The sequence below is a fragment of the Rhopilema esculentum genome, chromosome 18 (genome assembly GCF_057945365.1).
Source record: "Rhopilema esculentum isolate cy_ngs chromosome 18, ASM5794536v1, whole genome shotgun sequence".
NCBI classification, from domain to species: Eukaryota; Metazoa; Cnidaria; class Scyphozoa; order Rhizostomeae; family Rhizostomatidae; genus Rhopilema; species Rhopilema esculentum.
Genome location: NC_142832.1, coordinates 5,492,414 through 5,508,934, shown reverse-complemented (window position 1 = coordinate 5,508,934; position 16,521 = coordinate 5,492,414). Strand labels below are relative to the sequence as shown.

At 34.9% G+C, this 16,521-nt stretch overlaps 1 protein-coding gene across 1 annotated transcript; it reads left to right on the top strand.

Annotated features, from left to right (window-relative positions):
• Nucleotides 1-3,262: 3,262 nt before the first annotated feature.
• Nucleotides 3,263-16,487, top strand: LOC135681007 (phosphatidylinositol 3,4,5-trisphosphate 3-phosphatase and dual-specificity protein phosphatase PTEN). The gene is made up of 12 exons (XM_065195258.2): nt 3,263-3,636; nt 5,107-5,191; nt 6,233-6,277; nt 7,469-7,512; nt 8,308-8,438; nt 8,708-8,815; nt 9,303-9,358; nt 11,456-11,541; nt 12,249-12,307; nt 12,831-12,938; nt 13,683-13,883; nt 14,586-16,487. Exons 1-12 carry the CDS (start codon nt 3,558-3,560, stop codon nt 14,847-14,849), a joined length of 1,266 nt encoding a protein of 421 aa, XP_065051330.1. The 5' UTR covers nt 3,263-3,557; the 3' UTR covers nt 14,850-16,487.
• The last annotated feature ends 34 nt before the right edge of the window (nt 16,488-16,521 follow it).

Here is a 16,521-nt window from a genome sequence, read left to right as displayed (position 1 = left end):
TGCGAATTTTACTTTTCCTTTAAATAGCTCAATCTCTCTTTGCTCTACTGAAACAAATTTGCAAATACTTCTGTTTGGAAGTTATATATGTCAAACAGCGTTTTCTTATCATGGAGGAGTATAAAGAAATGATCAGAGTACCATTAAACACCGTCCCTAGCTATCTTTTAAAAGTCCATATAAGAGGAGCGTTTTTATTTTTGTTGTTGTTGGTGATTGGCCTCACAAGTAAATTATACAAGTATTTTTACTTTCCCTTTTTACTTTACACAAGTCCATTTGTGTAGCAAACCAGTTATTTATGACTGAAATGTGTGCCTTGTATAAAAAGTGGACAATGAAAAAACAGAGTTATGATGATATACACCCATTTTTGAGAGAAAAGGGCCTAGGCCAGTGGATTTGTATTTTAGCTGTTGTTCTCTGATGAGTTTGGCCGAGCAAACCACAGATGAAGAAAAAATCATTTTATGCCTATCCCTAGGAATTTCTTCCGAATCTGAGCTTTGTCTAATGTTTCCTAGCCCGGCAAGTGCTAGAATGTAAAAGGCTGCTTTACGCATTGAAGACTCATTGCTAACAATGAGCCATTGCGCAGCGCAACCATCCCATAATGCATTTTTAGACAGTCTGAAATCAATTTTGGTTAATCCGTAGAAGTTTACTGCCATTGTTTGGATCGTCGCAAAGGCCCATAGTTAACAATCCGCCCTCATTTCTGTTCCGTTTTTTGTTCCTGAATAAAACTGAACGCCACCACCCCTTAGATCTTTGTTATACTGTTGTCAAAATATTTTTACCTTCTGACTTTGTAACTCTCTAGTTTGATATCGCTTTATTTAGATATTTACAGTCTTTTATTTGAATCGAGGTGCACAAAGTTAGACAAAAGCACCCTTTTATAAATATAACGATAGTATTTCTTATAAATGTGGAAATATTGTAAATTATTAGCAAAGTATTTATCTTCTTATCAATGTATCAAATTACGGATTTTCGACTGGTTCGGCCTGTAGTATCATAACAGTTTTTAATTATTCTTAAGAATTCATTATTGCATATAGATCCCAATAGTCGACTTTCTTTCGTTTGTCTCTATGTGTATGCTGTTCGTAGCAGGACCGTAAGTCCCGAGGAGACTGAGGGGGCTAGACCCCCAAAATTTGGAGCAAAACGATTTTTTTTAGAAATTGTCGTCATTTTCTTTTAAAGAAAGGAATCCCTGGTAGCTGGGTTAGAACGAAACTAAGTTTTTCTGTGTTATTGCAACAAACATCAGTCAAATGTAAGAAAAAAATCGTTTAAGTCGCCATAAATCTCGACAAACCCATGTGGTACTTTTACGCAAATTAATTCTACTTCTTTCCCTCTTTGTCTTTTGGCCTTGTTCCTAGCTAGAGTTAAAAGCAAAACTCAGAATTTCTCCTTTTTGTGTGAATGCTATTATCATGTCACTAAATGTGCCGTTAGAATTAATGAGCTGTTATGGAGGTCTTGATACCGCAATTCAACTAATAGAAGTTCAGAAATAAGGAGCTTTAGGACCTATGTTTTGAGTTAGGATTTTTATAAAAATGCTTGTAATGAAAACATGTGCAAAGGCACTAAAGAAGTTCTTTTGCATTTGATATAGAGAGAAGCAATTACTACACTCTTTTTTTATTAGAATGCAATAAATTTTGCCCAGCCTAGATCTTTTAAGAAAATTTTCATTTTGAGCCCGAATATGTTCTTAGATACATCCTATTTTTTTCTAATCCGATATGGTTTCAGGAAAAAATCGCTTGATCTCGAATAGAAAATATATTTTCTTTCTTTCTTTCCCCAGCGTCTGTCACTAGACCTTAAGCATGACTCTTCTCCGCCCCAATTTCTCCTACGTCACTAAACCTGATTCTCAGCCTCCCCCCCCCCCCTCAAGTTCAATTTCTTCAAGCTGTCTCTTAAAAATGTTATCAACTCAATTATAAAAAGTCAAGGTGCATATTTACGGCCCTGGTTCGTAGATTACTTCCTGTTGCCACGATCCGACCCGGTTGAGCCTCCATATTCTTTGTGTTTGTCTTTGGTTTGAAAAAGTGAGTTGCTGTGAGGAAAAGCACAGGCTAGGCTACGTAACTTTTGGCAGCGAGACAGAACCCACTTTTCGCATTAAAAAAAATTTGAATTGGCCAAAACTTTCGGCAAAAAACAAGTACATTTAGGGAATAATCCACAGAACTAATAGCGTCATTTTTCACAACATGAGAAAATTAAAATATCTCCTCCCTCCCCCCTCCCCAGTTTAGAATCGGTTGCACAAACCCTGAGAAATAACATTGTTACTAAAGACACAGAAGGATCTACTATAATTATTTGACTTATTTCCCTATACCATAACAGTTGTTTGTGGTTTAACCGAAGCCTCTAATTTTTCGAATTCTGCTGCTATTAAAAGTTGTACAATTAGCAGTAGTTGAACGAAAGCTTTTTGAATATCCTAAAAATAAAGTTTGACTCGTGTGAGCGATTGCTTCCTATAGTTTTTGCGTTTCAGAATACATACATTTTAGACGAATTTGTGATCGATTCCATAAACCACAAAGAGAAACCAAACCTCTGTGAAATATTGACCCAGTCCTGTAGATTTTTATGAAACCATAGTTTCCACATGTCTTCTCTAACTCCCTGTCTACAAAAGTAGCTGCAATGTTGCTGGGGAGACAGAAGTCTTAAATAACTTGTTAATAAGAACATCTAATTTTTCTCAACCACAATCTGAATAATATCTGAATGAAAATGGTAATATTTTTCGGTTGCCTTGGTATCAATGTTGAAGTTTGTACTTTATAGGAGACAAGTACATTTTTTCAATGATATAGCTAATAATTGAAAGAAAGTTGAATAATTGTCAAATCACGTATTCCAGGGCTGCTGTATGTGTAGCAAACATTTTGGGTTCTGCAATAACGATGAATAAATATTTTTTTACGTTATTAATCATTGAATAGAAAGTACGTTATCTTCAACGAGGCTCTTTGATTGAAAACATGACTCTACAAAAACAGTATGCATGATTTTGTTTACTAGCAACAAAGGACTATCAAATGACCAAAGTATATTTGATAATCAAAATTTTCATACAATGCGATAATTAAGAACTAATGAATTGACTTTTAGAATGCAAATAAAATTCCTTTGCCGGGACCTGAATATAATTTCTTTTGATTTTCTGCGGACCATAACCACAATGAAGTCATACGGGAAAGCGGCTTAAAGGAGACTGGGACTGAGGTAACGTAGGGAAGAACTCTGTCAAGGGGCTTAGCAGTGAAAGTGGGAAGGTTGCTGAAGGGGCTAGTTCAGAGGAAATTATTTCCATTTTGATACTCTAAAAAGCCTCAAGGAACAAGAAGATCCAAATTTCCAGCTTTGCTTTTTTATGTCATTGGTTAACGGATAACTTTGGCAAATTTCCCACCGGTATGTAAGGTAGGCCGCATTTAGGCCGAACGTGCGGAGGAGACAAGTTGCTTGGATTTGATACATAGGAGGAAGTAAGGCCGTGCAACTTAACAATGGCTTGGAACGTACGACATCTTGTCAGCAAAAAGAAAAAGCGTTACGTTGAAGATGGATTCGACCTGGACTTGTCTTGTATCCTTTACATGTGTAATTTTTAAATGAATTTACACGCCCCACCGATACATATCACTGTAATTAAAATTTAAGTTGAAAAAAAATTGTTTGCACAAGTGCCTGGTTTTGGTCTTCAGCCGATCTCAGGTTGACCTCCGCATCTGATTTGTTTTCTCAATTTGCAACTCTTAGCTTTCGGATAAAACGACAAACCTTTACAGAATTTATGAAGAATAGTTGGGGAATGAGCACGCGACTAGCTGCCGTTTGCCATTAATTATCATTTAAAAATTGATGAAATTATTGCTATATAATTTAAAAACGTGATGAACAAAGATTATGTTTTTTTGGCATTATAATGTGAAAGAAGCAGATCACTTTGTTCAGTTTTTCTTTTAAGTTTGCTTCAAACATTCTGACTATGAACAATTTGAAGTTCATCCTTTAAATTAAACTTGTGTGAGTGGTGCCCTAGTTGGTTTAAGTTAGTAGATTAAATACAATGTTTAATTCATGAAAGGTTATAGCTTGAAAAAGTGTTATCTGGGGCAAGATGTAGTACATTATGTGGAAACTGAATATTTTCACTGCCTTTGTTGTTGCAACTTCTGCACTTCTGCCCCATTTCTGTAAGTCTTAATCAAGTCTGTACTATCTTGTCTTTTGTCAGTCTAGGCCTATTCTTTTAACACAGGTTATGGCCCTTGCCAATGCCCTCATTGAAATGTTGGCACAGGCTATAAACCATCTTCAAAAAATATGTCTTACCCTCAAGAGAAAGGAAGTTAGTTCCAATAAACCATGGTGTTCTTGAATGAATGGTTGTGTTGCTAGTGAAAGTAAAAAATTATTGTTTCATTAGTTTGTTTACAAGTTGGTGGTAGGCATGCATCCCTGTTTTTTCTTGTATGAGCTTAGCTATAGATTTCTGGGCCTTTCCCAAACATTGTCAACTGAATAATTAGAAAACCAAAGGTTACATAATCATGGACACAATACTCTAATACTTCCTGAGGCCCTAGAGGTCTTCCTATACCTATAACAAATATCCTTTGATGGGCAATCCTCTCGTAAGCTCTTCCATGCAGGCACCTTTTGCCTTTGTGGAAATTTCTTTGCAAAAAAGCCTGAATAAGACACAAAGATCTTTTTTACAATGTGCTTTCTTTTGATATAGTAGTTTCTACTCAGAGTTTCTGGCTTCCACAAACATCGTCAAGTTTATTTTGGGGCTCCGTATCTAATAGTCGATACTTGTGGACCTTTTTAGACTTAGTACACTTAGTCAGTACTTAACATAAATTCCAATTTAGTTGTTTAAACTAACATTTAAGTAGACATTTTCAGCCTCTGGTGTTATGAATAATCTGACGTTAAAGTGGTAATATCTGTTTAGTTAAATCGGTTCATTTGCCTAGACAATTATTAGTTACCATGTATGAGTTACCATGCTATCTTCTAATGATTTATCCTTTACAAATTTACCAGATATCAAACCTAACATCGTAGCGATGGGTTTTCCAGCTGAAAAGTTGGAAGGTGTTTACAGAAATAATATTGATGAGGTAGCAAGGTAAATGTATAAACATTTTAAATAAGTGATGTAATAGAGCATGATTTTAAATGATCTATTGTGTAACATATTCAAGGCCATTTCTAATACTGGCTAGCATTGCTGTTTTAAATGGAGGTCCTCTCTCATTTACCATGGTCACACTGCCAGTGCTTTTGTGTGGGGAAAAGATGTTTCCTTTAGGACTGACTTACCCGAAAAAGGGAGAAAGGTACTTTCCACTACATCAAGGATGGTCAAATCGCTTATGAAGCTATAATGGCTCAACCTTTGACTTTGTGAGCCTTTTTTATTTCAATTTTAATATATTGTTCACAACTAGGGCTAATTGTACATTCAAAGATCTATAAATTGTTGCCAGGCTCATGCCATAGCTTTTCTTTCTTGTCTAGATCATGTAACTGAATACTTCAACTATATTTCTTTCATAACCGACTAACTGACTACTTGAATTATATTTCTTTCATATTTCGACTTCCCAGTTTTAATTTATGATTTTGGCAGCAGAACAAATACAAGATTTAAAAAATCAAAAGCTATTTCAAATTTAATTTCTTTTATTGATTAAAACCTCTTAAAACTGGCTTATTTTTTACAAAGTCCTTAAGTCACCATCCTTAGTCCAAGTGCTTATTCAATTAGTATTTATTGTGGTCAGCTTTAGGTGCTATCTAGATCTTAAGAGAAACATATGGCTTTTTTAGACTTTTGTTGTTTGTAACAAACATGCTGCTACTTCATGTAAATTGGTGTTTAATCTGACCTCATATTTATCTATATTGACAGTGAATGTTAACATATCTTGAATAAAAGGTTTTGGGGGTTTAGTTTTAAATTATGCTGTTTGAAGGAAAGTATATGTGCACTTTGATCACTTTTTGCTAATTAGTGCCTTGATTCAGAATCAGATTATTTTTAAATTTCTTTCATTCACATAAATGGTTTTATTTTAATTTCCAAATTCTAAGTTTTGTTCTATTTGCCTACTATTAGTATTTTTTTATGTAAATGTCCTGTCTATAAATTTTTTACTTGTTTTAGGTTCTTAGACACCAAGCACAAAGACCACTACAAGCTATACAACTTGTAAGTGCACAGAACATTTTTAACAAATTGGATTCAATTTTTCTCTAGTTACTTTCCAGGTGCCTCAAGAATCCTTTTTCCAAAACCCCATATTTTCTGAGAGTTCTAACCACCAAACTAAGAGTAGCAGCAATGGAGAAGTGGTCTGAAATTGAAGGAGCCAAATTCTGGTTGGAAAACAATACAAAGACAGATTAACTTTACAGGCTTCTATAAGCTTTACTCTGACACTAACTACTGGTATTACATCACTATGAAGATTTTTCTAGCAAGGACATCATATGAAATATTTGCCTGCCACCAAGCATGTAGAATCTGCTAAATTTAAGGATCATTGCAGAATTATGGTTATTTGACAGTGACTGAAGTTGTAGATTGTTTTGGAAGACAACTGCTCCATGGCCTAATCTGGTTTGACTTTATATCCCCTAAATTAGATACTTTGACCTTGAAATTCAAAAAGAAGTATACCGAAACAAACATCTTAACAATTCACTTTCAAGTTCCTTGTCTTTACCCCTGACTGCATCAAAGTCTTCATATTGATCTTCTGTGATATCTGATGTAAAACACAACTTGTCTTTTCCATCAACTAGGTACTTTGTTATGATAATATCTCCACGGAAATGTTCATGGGAAATTCCAGAATTTAATAACATGTGGGCCTTAATAAACTGGAAGTTGAACCTTTGGAAAGTGAAAGTATTATTTAAAATTATTACAAGAAGATTTTGAAATTCAAAATTTTAGTCCAACTCTCTTGTCATTGGAGCTTGAATATAAGTCAGTGGTCTTCAAAAATCTTGAAGAAAATACACGGGCATTCCATTTATTTCCAAATTCAGAGTAATTATTTTAATGGAATGCTCCTATGAGCAATTTTTTGCTTTTAGAGCAAATGTTGTATAAAAACATTTTTTGAATAACAGAAAGCTGTATAAGATAATATATCTTTCTTCTGAAGAAGTTTTTTTTCCTCTGTGGTGATTTATGCCGAATACTTAAAATCTTTAAACTTCAATGTATTACCAACATAGCTATTTGTTTTTTTCTAGTTGATCTTGCAATTTTCTGCCAAAAAGTGGTCTGACAGAACCAACACCCCCAAAATGTTAAGGTTTCTTATTTTATTTCATGATTATATTTTTGATAGGATTTTGAGTCTTTAATGGCATTTATTCCGTTACATAGGTGCAGAGAAAAGACATATGATGAATCGAAGTTTCATCACAGAGGTAAATATTGTTTAGTTTGTCTCTATTCTTCCTAAAACTTTGCAGGAATATCTGTATTGGATACCAAAGATTCTGTAAAGATCTTTTATGCTTTTTTGTTTGTTTGTTGCTATAATGTAACACTACTGGCAACCATCAGGCTCGTTTGTGGTATTATCAGATTAACAGTTTATGTTAGTTGACAGAGCCGTAGAGGAGGGAGCAGAAAGGCAGATTTCCCTAGGGCCTCAAGGTCTAGAGTGGTGAATTCCATTTTAAGAATGGAATTAATCAAACATAGTAAAAGTGTGCCTTAAAATAGTAAACCACTGGGTAACATGAAGAGGAACCATAAATTACCAGAGAATTTTTCAGAAGATTGCATATAATATCTTTTGAGTAAAAAAGATTCCAGTTTAAAAGGATCCTTGTAGCAATACTGTTTTATTGTTTGCTTGCTTTGGATGGTATTAAGCACGTCCCGGTTCAATAATTTATGGTTAAATGTCAATTATAAAGGCCCCTTATGAAGAATATGGATTTGGGAAATTTCCTCCGTCTTCAGAATTGACAGCACGCTGTTTTAAGTGACCATTATATCTCAAAGTAGCTGAGTTGTTTCAGAGATGGACAGTTAAGGCTGCTTAGCAAATATCTTTTTTTAGAAAACTAGAATTAAAGTTTACAGAAGAGGGATATTGTATATGATCTTTTGTCCTTTGCAATCTTTTTTATATTTATCAATCAATTTCATTGCAGTTGTATTTGATGGGCGTATCTGTTTTTAAAAAAGATTTTTTCTTTGATCCTTTTTAGTTTCTTCCTACCTTTTTGATGATCACAATGCCCCGCCATTTGAATTAATACAACCGTTTTGTGAAGACATGGATGATTTTTTAAACAGTGACCCGAAAAATGTTGCAATAGTTCATTGCAAAGCTGGAAAGGTAATCATTATTTTATTAAAAGTTGAATTTATTCATATTTTGTAGCTTTCATTTTTCGTTTAAGTTGCTGTTGGGCTTTTTGCCTGCATATGCATAAAGGGTTTGAGACCACTGTTCTAGCTCAGATCCTATTTACACTGTCCTGGGACAATTTTGTACCGTCACACCATTACACTTGCGCCTTGTAAAAGTTGTGCCTTGTACCCGCCTCGTTTACACTTTACTAGGACTAGCGGCAGGTTGATGATTCTCGCTGTTTCTCGTTTCAGGGAAGGACAGGAGTAATGATCTGCGCGTATCTCCTCCACACCAGACATTGTAAAAACACTAAAGATGCCCTTAGGTTTTATGGTGATGCTAGAACGCTGAATAACAAGGTTTGTTCCAAAGTGTTCTTAGATTAATTATTGTTGGCGTTAAAGCTGGGAATTATGATTGCGCATGGAGATTTGGGTTTTGAAAGAAACCCAGTAAAGTTACTTTAATTGGAGAAAGAATATGAAGACGAGTGGTGGTGACGCCTTTGCAAGGAATATAGTCAAAAGACAGGCAACTCTCTATAAAAGCTATGTTAACATCTTATGGAGACGTTGTAGATATAAATAGGTTATATTATGAAAGTCGGTATAGACATTAAATTATATTCCAAATGAGCCACGGTGCAGGCAAAGAACCCGGCGTTGCTAGGGGTGATGCTTTTAAGCAGGCCGGATTTCTTTTCCCTGTTGTTATTGACATCAATATTCATAGCATCTGACATTGCTGCTTGGAAGATTAAACAATATGACATATGACAGTCATTTTGTATATATTCATATTTATTTATTCATTTATTTATTTGTTAATTCATTTATCCATTTTTAGGGGGTAACGATTCCAAGTCAGCGAAGATACGTGGAGTACTATGGTCATTTTATCAGGTTTGCCTGTCTTTTAATTGGCTTTTCATAATCTTGTAAAGCATTTTAGCTTGCAAATGAAAAAATTTCTGTTAGATGAATAGCGCTTGGTTTCAAATGATCTACAGTCATGCCAAACAGATGTACATTGATCAGACGAAATCATGTTTCTATGTGTGTGCTAAATTGCTAATAGGCTGTTGACTCAAGTTTAGTGCTAAAGAGATTCGAATACTCATTCCAATAGAGGAATGTTCATAGCGATGAAGAGAGTAAAAGCATGCTTTAGCGTCGCAAGAGTAGACCATAGGTAAAGGGAAAACACGAAAGAGGGATATTTGAGAACATAATCCAACAAAAGCCGATTTTTCCTTTGATGTTAGGTTCTATCTTTTGTAAGCTTCCTGATCAAAGCATAACAAATCAAATTGCGGCGGCCTTTCCTTACCACGCTTGCGTGAACATGATTTTGTTGGACAGGGTGGCCAAACCATCCCAACATCACCCAACATCATCCATTATCGTCCAACATGGGTGGCCAAACCGGCTCAACATTTATACCCAACATTGTTGGGATTTGTTGGACGAAATGTTGCGCTGGTTTGGCCGGGGCTTTAAGCTTATTTTCGATTCCTACTCAGATCCGTTCTTATTCAATGTCTAATCTAATTGCTATGACACTAACGTGTATTCTAAGTAAGTTTAACAAAAACTACGGAGACATTCGTCATACTACGCAATTTCTTACAGTACATCAGTAAACAAATGTGCTAGGGCTTAATGACATGCCGTCTAATAGCTTAAGATTTCCATCATTCCTGCTTGTTTGTAGATATTCAAATATTACCTAACTCTACACGTGTGTGAGCCCACATATAGTCCAGTGCACATTTCTAGGGTATAGCCACTTATCTTTGAAAATCAGAAAAAGAACTCTGTTCTACGCACAGTTTTAAGGGGGGTAAAGAAAGCTTTCTGGATGTTCAAACATTTTTTTGAGGATAGAAAACTTCTAGAAAAATTTAACCTTGAAAAGTACCGATTTGTCTAAAAGGTATTGTCTTTTCCAAACCAATTAGGTTTCACGTTTTTGTAATATTTTGTACCTCCCAATTTTCATTCCCAATTCCCAATGTACATTTCCAATTTTGTGAACATTGTTTATTCCACATTTGAGCCTTAGGACAATTGATATAATAAAGATACCCATTTAGCTCCGTTATTACATCCAGCGATGAGTGCTGGAAAGTTGGAAAAATAAAAGTGGTATTGCTTTCTAAGAGGATGGAAACTGTATATAGTTTTGTCATTTTCCTATAAGGAAGTTTTTTTTCTTGGTAGCCATTCTTAGCGTATTATAATCAATCAATACCATTTTAAAGACACTCGACGGATATGAAAGGGGCTTAAGCCGGGGGCTTTGGCCGCCATAACTTTGTCACCAATGAAGACGGATATGAGAGGGGCTTAAGCCAGGGGCTTTGGCCGCCATAACTTTGTCACCAATGAAGACGGATATGAAAGGGGCTTAAGACAGGGGCTTTGGCCGCCATAACTTTGTCACCAATGAAGACGGATATGAAAGGGGCTTAAGACAGGGGCTTTGGCCGCCATAACTTTACCACCAATAAAGATAGGTCCCGAGAATTCGCATGTGATTGCTATCTCATTTTTTGTGTTGTTCTCCGGAATCAAGCAACTTATCTTTCCTCCCAAGACCGTGTAATCTTTGGAATGCTCTACCCTTCCTGCTTTTCAAACTTGTACAACCTGTCTTTATTCAAACTAAAATCAACAAGCTTAATATTTCCTCCCTCTATTCAAGGTCCTTCCCTCCTTTTCCTTCTTAGGGTTTCGCTATAGGTTCTCGAAAATGAGATGTTATCATGGCTTGATAATCCCCATTCAAACATGATTTTAAGATGATAAACAAACTAGAGTGTCTCCCTTTTGCAGCTGATGTTCTAATTAGGTTCATTATCTCAGTACCATTCAACAACTGTGCTCTTTTTAAGCAACTTTCATCTGTCGAGTGTCTTTAATATGCAACTCAATGCTTTATTTGTATAAAATTGAGTGTTTTCCTTTTTCCTTTCAAGCTTTCATTTATTTTGACAGGCATAATCTAAGTTACTCAGCGGAAACCATTCTTATATCTTCGTTTCACATGAACACAGTGCCAAATATAAATAATGGCTCTTGTTGTAAGTGCTTTTTAATCTTGAATATTTTCTTTTCATGTTTTGTTTCGATAAAATCCCTACGTTTTTGTATAGGGACTTGATACATGCTTTTTATATAAAGGCCCCATTTCGCTGACAGATTTTTTCATTAGATATTCACTCTTTGAAAGAAACGACGATATTTTCTGTGTTATTATTCCAACATGTGTTTAAACTATACAGGAAAATCAGTAATAGGCTGTATACCGACAATAAATATTCAACAAAAATGAAGTCTTTTTAATGTGTGATAACAAATCTGATCGTGTAACAGGTTGCTGATGAACAAAGAAATTGTGTCCAACCTTGCTGATTCTTTGTTACTTTTATTTTCCAGCCTAGAATGTTTCATTCATTTCATTTCTTTTTTATCATTTATACATTGTGGCCCATCAGCCAACATGATTTTTTTAAAATCAAACCATGCAAAACTTTTCAGCAATATTGTTGAAAGAAATTGTTCAAAAATTTTCGACACTATTTGCATGGTGCTCAGCTTGTAATTTTTATATTTGTTTCTAAAGCTTTTTCCAGATTGTTGGTATTAATCAGCAGAATAGTTGCCTCTATTCTGCCAAGCGCAAAAGCTCATTCGGAGTTTTTCTAGATATCCTAAAGATTTACTTAAATGACAACTGTATTTTCGTTTTTTGAAAAATTGCTTTGAGATTGTGTTTATTTTGCTTCAGCTCCATATTTTGTGATATGGCAAAAAGGTGTGAAGCTGTTCCAGTCGAAAGTATATGAAGTGAGTCATGTCATTAAAAATTAACCCTTAAATCTTTGCATCATACAATATAAAATAATAACATGAATTAGCGTCATGTTCTTGTTAGTGAGATTGAAAATGATTCCATGTTGATTTTCAGTCCTGGTTGTAAATTAAGGTTGAAAATGTCAACAGAAATTTAGGTCATGAAATCAGCCTTGTTTAAGGATACTTGTTTTCTCATCAAGGCCAAGTGTTTTGTGTGAAGAGTAAAGAGAGTTGGAGTTTTTTATTGGTGTCATATCAAATATACCTTCAAATAAGATTTTTGCTGTTAAGATAAGATCAATTTTATGAAATTTATACTTTCTTTAGAAATCTTTTGTCGCTCTTTATTTCTTTTGTTTTTTCAACAGAAGTATAATTCAATGTTAACATTTCGATTTAGAGTTTTATTTTTGTTAAATATGCTATTAAACTGATTTCAAAATTCTGCTTTTAATAATTTTTCCCATTTTTACCCCTTTCCTTTACTAATGTTTCGTAAAATTATTCGTCTTAGGTTACCAAAAAGGATTCTTGCAAAAGAGTCATTTGTGATTTAGCCGCTCCTATTCCTGTGTGTGGAGATATCAAAGTCGAATTCTACCACAAAGATTATTTTTCAAAGGTATCATATTTATCAGTTTGTCTTAATTGCAGTTTGTACGATAGTAACAAAAAGGCTGTTGAATTGGAGTTTTTCTGTTTGTGATCAGAAGGATTACCTTAAAGGCAGAGCTGTAGTCAAAAGAAGGCTGGAGGGGGGGGGGGGGGTCCTGGAGGGAGGGTCTTTGGAGTCTCTTGTTAGCTTTGCTCCCTTTTTAGATATTTTTGCAACACCTCCTTGCTTTAATCATACCTAAACGTTTGCTTATAGTCTCTTTGTAAACCGTGCTTTTGTTTCTCTAGGCCAGTATTTCTCAACAGTTTATCAGTTTATCCACGGCACATTTTTTTATTTAAGAAATCACGAGACACACCACCAACAAAAAGTTAAAAAATGAAACTCTGTAAACAGTATATTCACAATATAAAGCCTTTTTCGTAGAGGTGTATTGAATAGGAATCAAGTTAACAAAAACAAAAAGTATTTTATGATGCAAGAGAAAAATTTTTAACTGCTGGTTATCCCATACTTTAACGGCCTGGACTTAGTCTGTCTTGACATTTTATCAGTCTGTCTGTCTGTTTCTATAGAGCTCCGAACTCTGTCTGTCTTCTTATCCTTATTTTCTTGAAATTTTATTAAGAAGGAACAACGCTAAGCTACCACAAGGAAATTTAGAAACCTCAAAGATGTGTCCTTTCTCCCATACTGGAAGTTATTATCAATATCTTGCAGATGCTGACAGGGAATGATTCTCTTTTCTAGGAAAGGATGTTCATATTTTGGTTCAATACGTTTTTCGTGAAGTCAGGATACACCCCTGATAAACCTGATGGTGGTGGGGAAAAGAATGCAATTGAGAGATACTCAGATGGTTCTGAAATTAGGACGTTCTCCTTTGGAAAAGAGGACTTAGATAAAGCAAACAAGGACAAAAAGCACAAAGTATACCTCCAAAATTTCAAGGTAGGCCAACGTTTGAAACAAGAAATAGAATCAATTATCAGTTTTTCGTGATATTTCATCTTTTCTTCATGATAAAATTTTTCATAAATCCCATTGTCTTCACAATAATTTCTCATTATTTTACTTCAAGTAACCCGGGTTTAGCAAAACGAAAATCACAGAAATAGGCCTAATTTTTAGCACAGAAAGCTCCAAACGATAATAGCTTTATTTGCTTGGTCATAAAACAATAATATAAAAACAATATTCAGCACTGATAAAAGCAAACTTTGCCTGGTGACAAAGCTGCTCTTACATTCGACCGATATTTCACTTGGTATGTTCTAAAAGGTATCATATGTATGAATTAAAGATTCCATTTAGATTGGGATAAGTGATCTAATTTGATGCCAATTCGTCAAAATTTAGGCATATTATTTTTTTTTGAAATTTCGCAACTCTTTCCTTTCACTTCAATACTTCAAAGTCCAGATATATATCTATTCGTCCGAGTTCTATTCGAGAACCTTTTCCCAGCTTTCTTTGCCTAAAATATCCCACTCTTTCTGTTCACTACTTCACTGACGAATTCTCTTAAAACCTTCCAGAATTCTGACAAGTCAGCTTTGAAAACACTATTTCTTGATTTAGAATATCTCTCTACAAATTTGCTTCCCTCTTTATATTTTTCCTACCCTGAATATTTTTTACGTCACGTTTCAGTTGACTGCAAATGTTATCGTACCCGGCACTGGCTCCTTGGACGACACTCTTTGCTTGAGCAATGAAAAACTGAGGGACCTGGAAACCCATTCCGCAGATATAACAATAGACGACGACGAAGACTTATCAGAACCGGAAACTAACGAATGGGATGATGCCGAGCCGGATCATGTAAAAAGAAAGACCGCAAGCAAGAATGCGACCGACCTCGAAGTTAATGAAACAATGCAAACACAGTCCGGGTATGTGTGTTCCAGAGTCTAGGAGCCATACTCCGGCAAGACCTTTATTTAGTTTTAAGACCGGTAGTAATTCTTTAGTTATTTCAGTAGTTAATGAACAAACTTATATTTAGTGTTTACGTGTCTACAAGGGATGTTCGGCTCATGATGGATGATATTCCGCCAGGGCCCTTATGGAGCGGATACGTTTGCAAATCTTTGTCTCTGATCTGGTACCAAATATGCAGTTGGGTAAATTCGAGTTTAAACTTGAGTTTAAAATATTTTGTCCCGGGTGGTTTTGGCAAGGTTTCCTATGCATGTGTGTTGAGCATGTTCTACACGAACAGTAGACCTTGCCGTCACAGACAGACAAGCTCGGGGGTTCAATGTAATTTATCGTTTTCAATAGGATAAATCAACGATATTTTCTTATTTTTGTGGAGGGCAACTGATAAAAAATGCCCATGTATTTCTAATACCAGATAATATTTTATTTTGATGCAGTTTCTTCTGATGCAGTAACCGGATCTTCGATTGGTAATGCCTATCTTTTTATGTTTTAAAACTGAGGGAAACGTATGTTTTCATTTTCGGTTTTCATCATGTAAAGGAAGTTAATATGATATATTTTTGTCTTGTATTTGTCTCCACACCTTATTATGGTTGTATCAAATGTTTTGTAGATGATCAAAGTTTGTTGAAAATATACCAGTCCTTCTATATTAGACAGATAAACAGGAAGAAATAGATATTTTCTATTCTAACCTCAATCATGATTCTTGTGAAATTTTGTACCCCAATGTCCTTGATGACAGCGCAGTTCCATTGAAGAGAAAATATATCTTTCCGTGAAGCGGTAACAAAAATTTTAAAGTTAGCTTCAGGCAATCTTTCAGCTTCATTATAGTGTATAGATGCTTTTAGAAGTTATCTGCAATGCAAAGCCGCGACCCATTCACCCGATGTCCTGTAGCTCTCTTGTATGTCTCTGGCACAGTAATGTCCAATAAATATTACTTTTTCCACATCGAATCCTTAAATTAATTTATCTTGTCTACTAGCCATGATTTCCCTATCCTCTTCAATCCCGATCTTCAGTTCTTATCTAAGGTATTCCAATTGCTGCAATGCTACCTATCGGTATTAATTTTTCTAAAGCTAACATTGGTGTGGACGACAGTATGTTAATTGGTGAACATTTTTTAGATTTTAGATGACTCTTAGGGTAGCGACTTGGTCATTTTCACTAACTTATATTAGAATATCAGATAAATGAGAGATCCCTTTGTCTTATTTTTTACTGTTTTGACGTTAAGAAATTTAACTTACGCGAAAAACCAGGAAGAGACATGTGGCAAGTGGTGGTCGAGGACTAAGAACTCAGATAAAAGCCCATTAAAACGATAAAGTCCCCTTAAAAGCCCTTTCAACAAGTCTTATCGATATGAAGCAGTAAAGTAACATCTCCTCGGATCAAAAACATCCGGATCTTTATTTTCTTTTCACTAGATATCTCTTAACAATACATTCTTTGCTATTTCAAAAGGTCCATTAGAGTTTTTTTAACAGTTTATTTAAATTGATTTAATTGCGAGTGTATTTTGGTATTTTATATTGATTTTTTATTTAGTGTAACCTGAAAGACTAGAATTCTTTGCAACACAAATGCATAAAGGTTTTTTAGTTACAGTTTCTGAGTTTTATACCCTTTT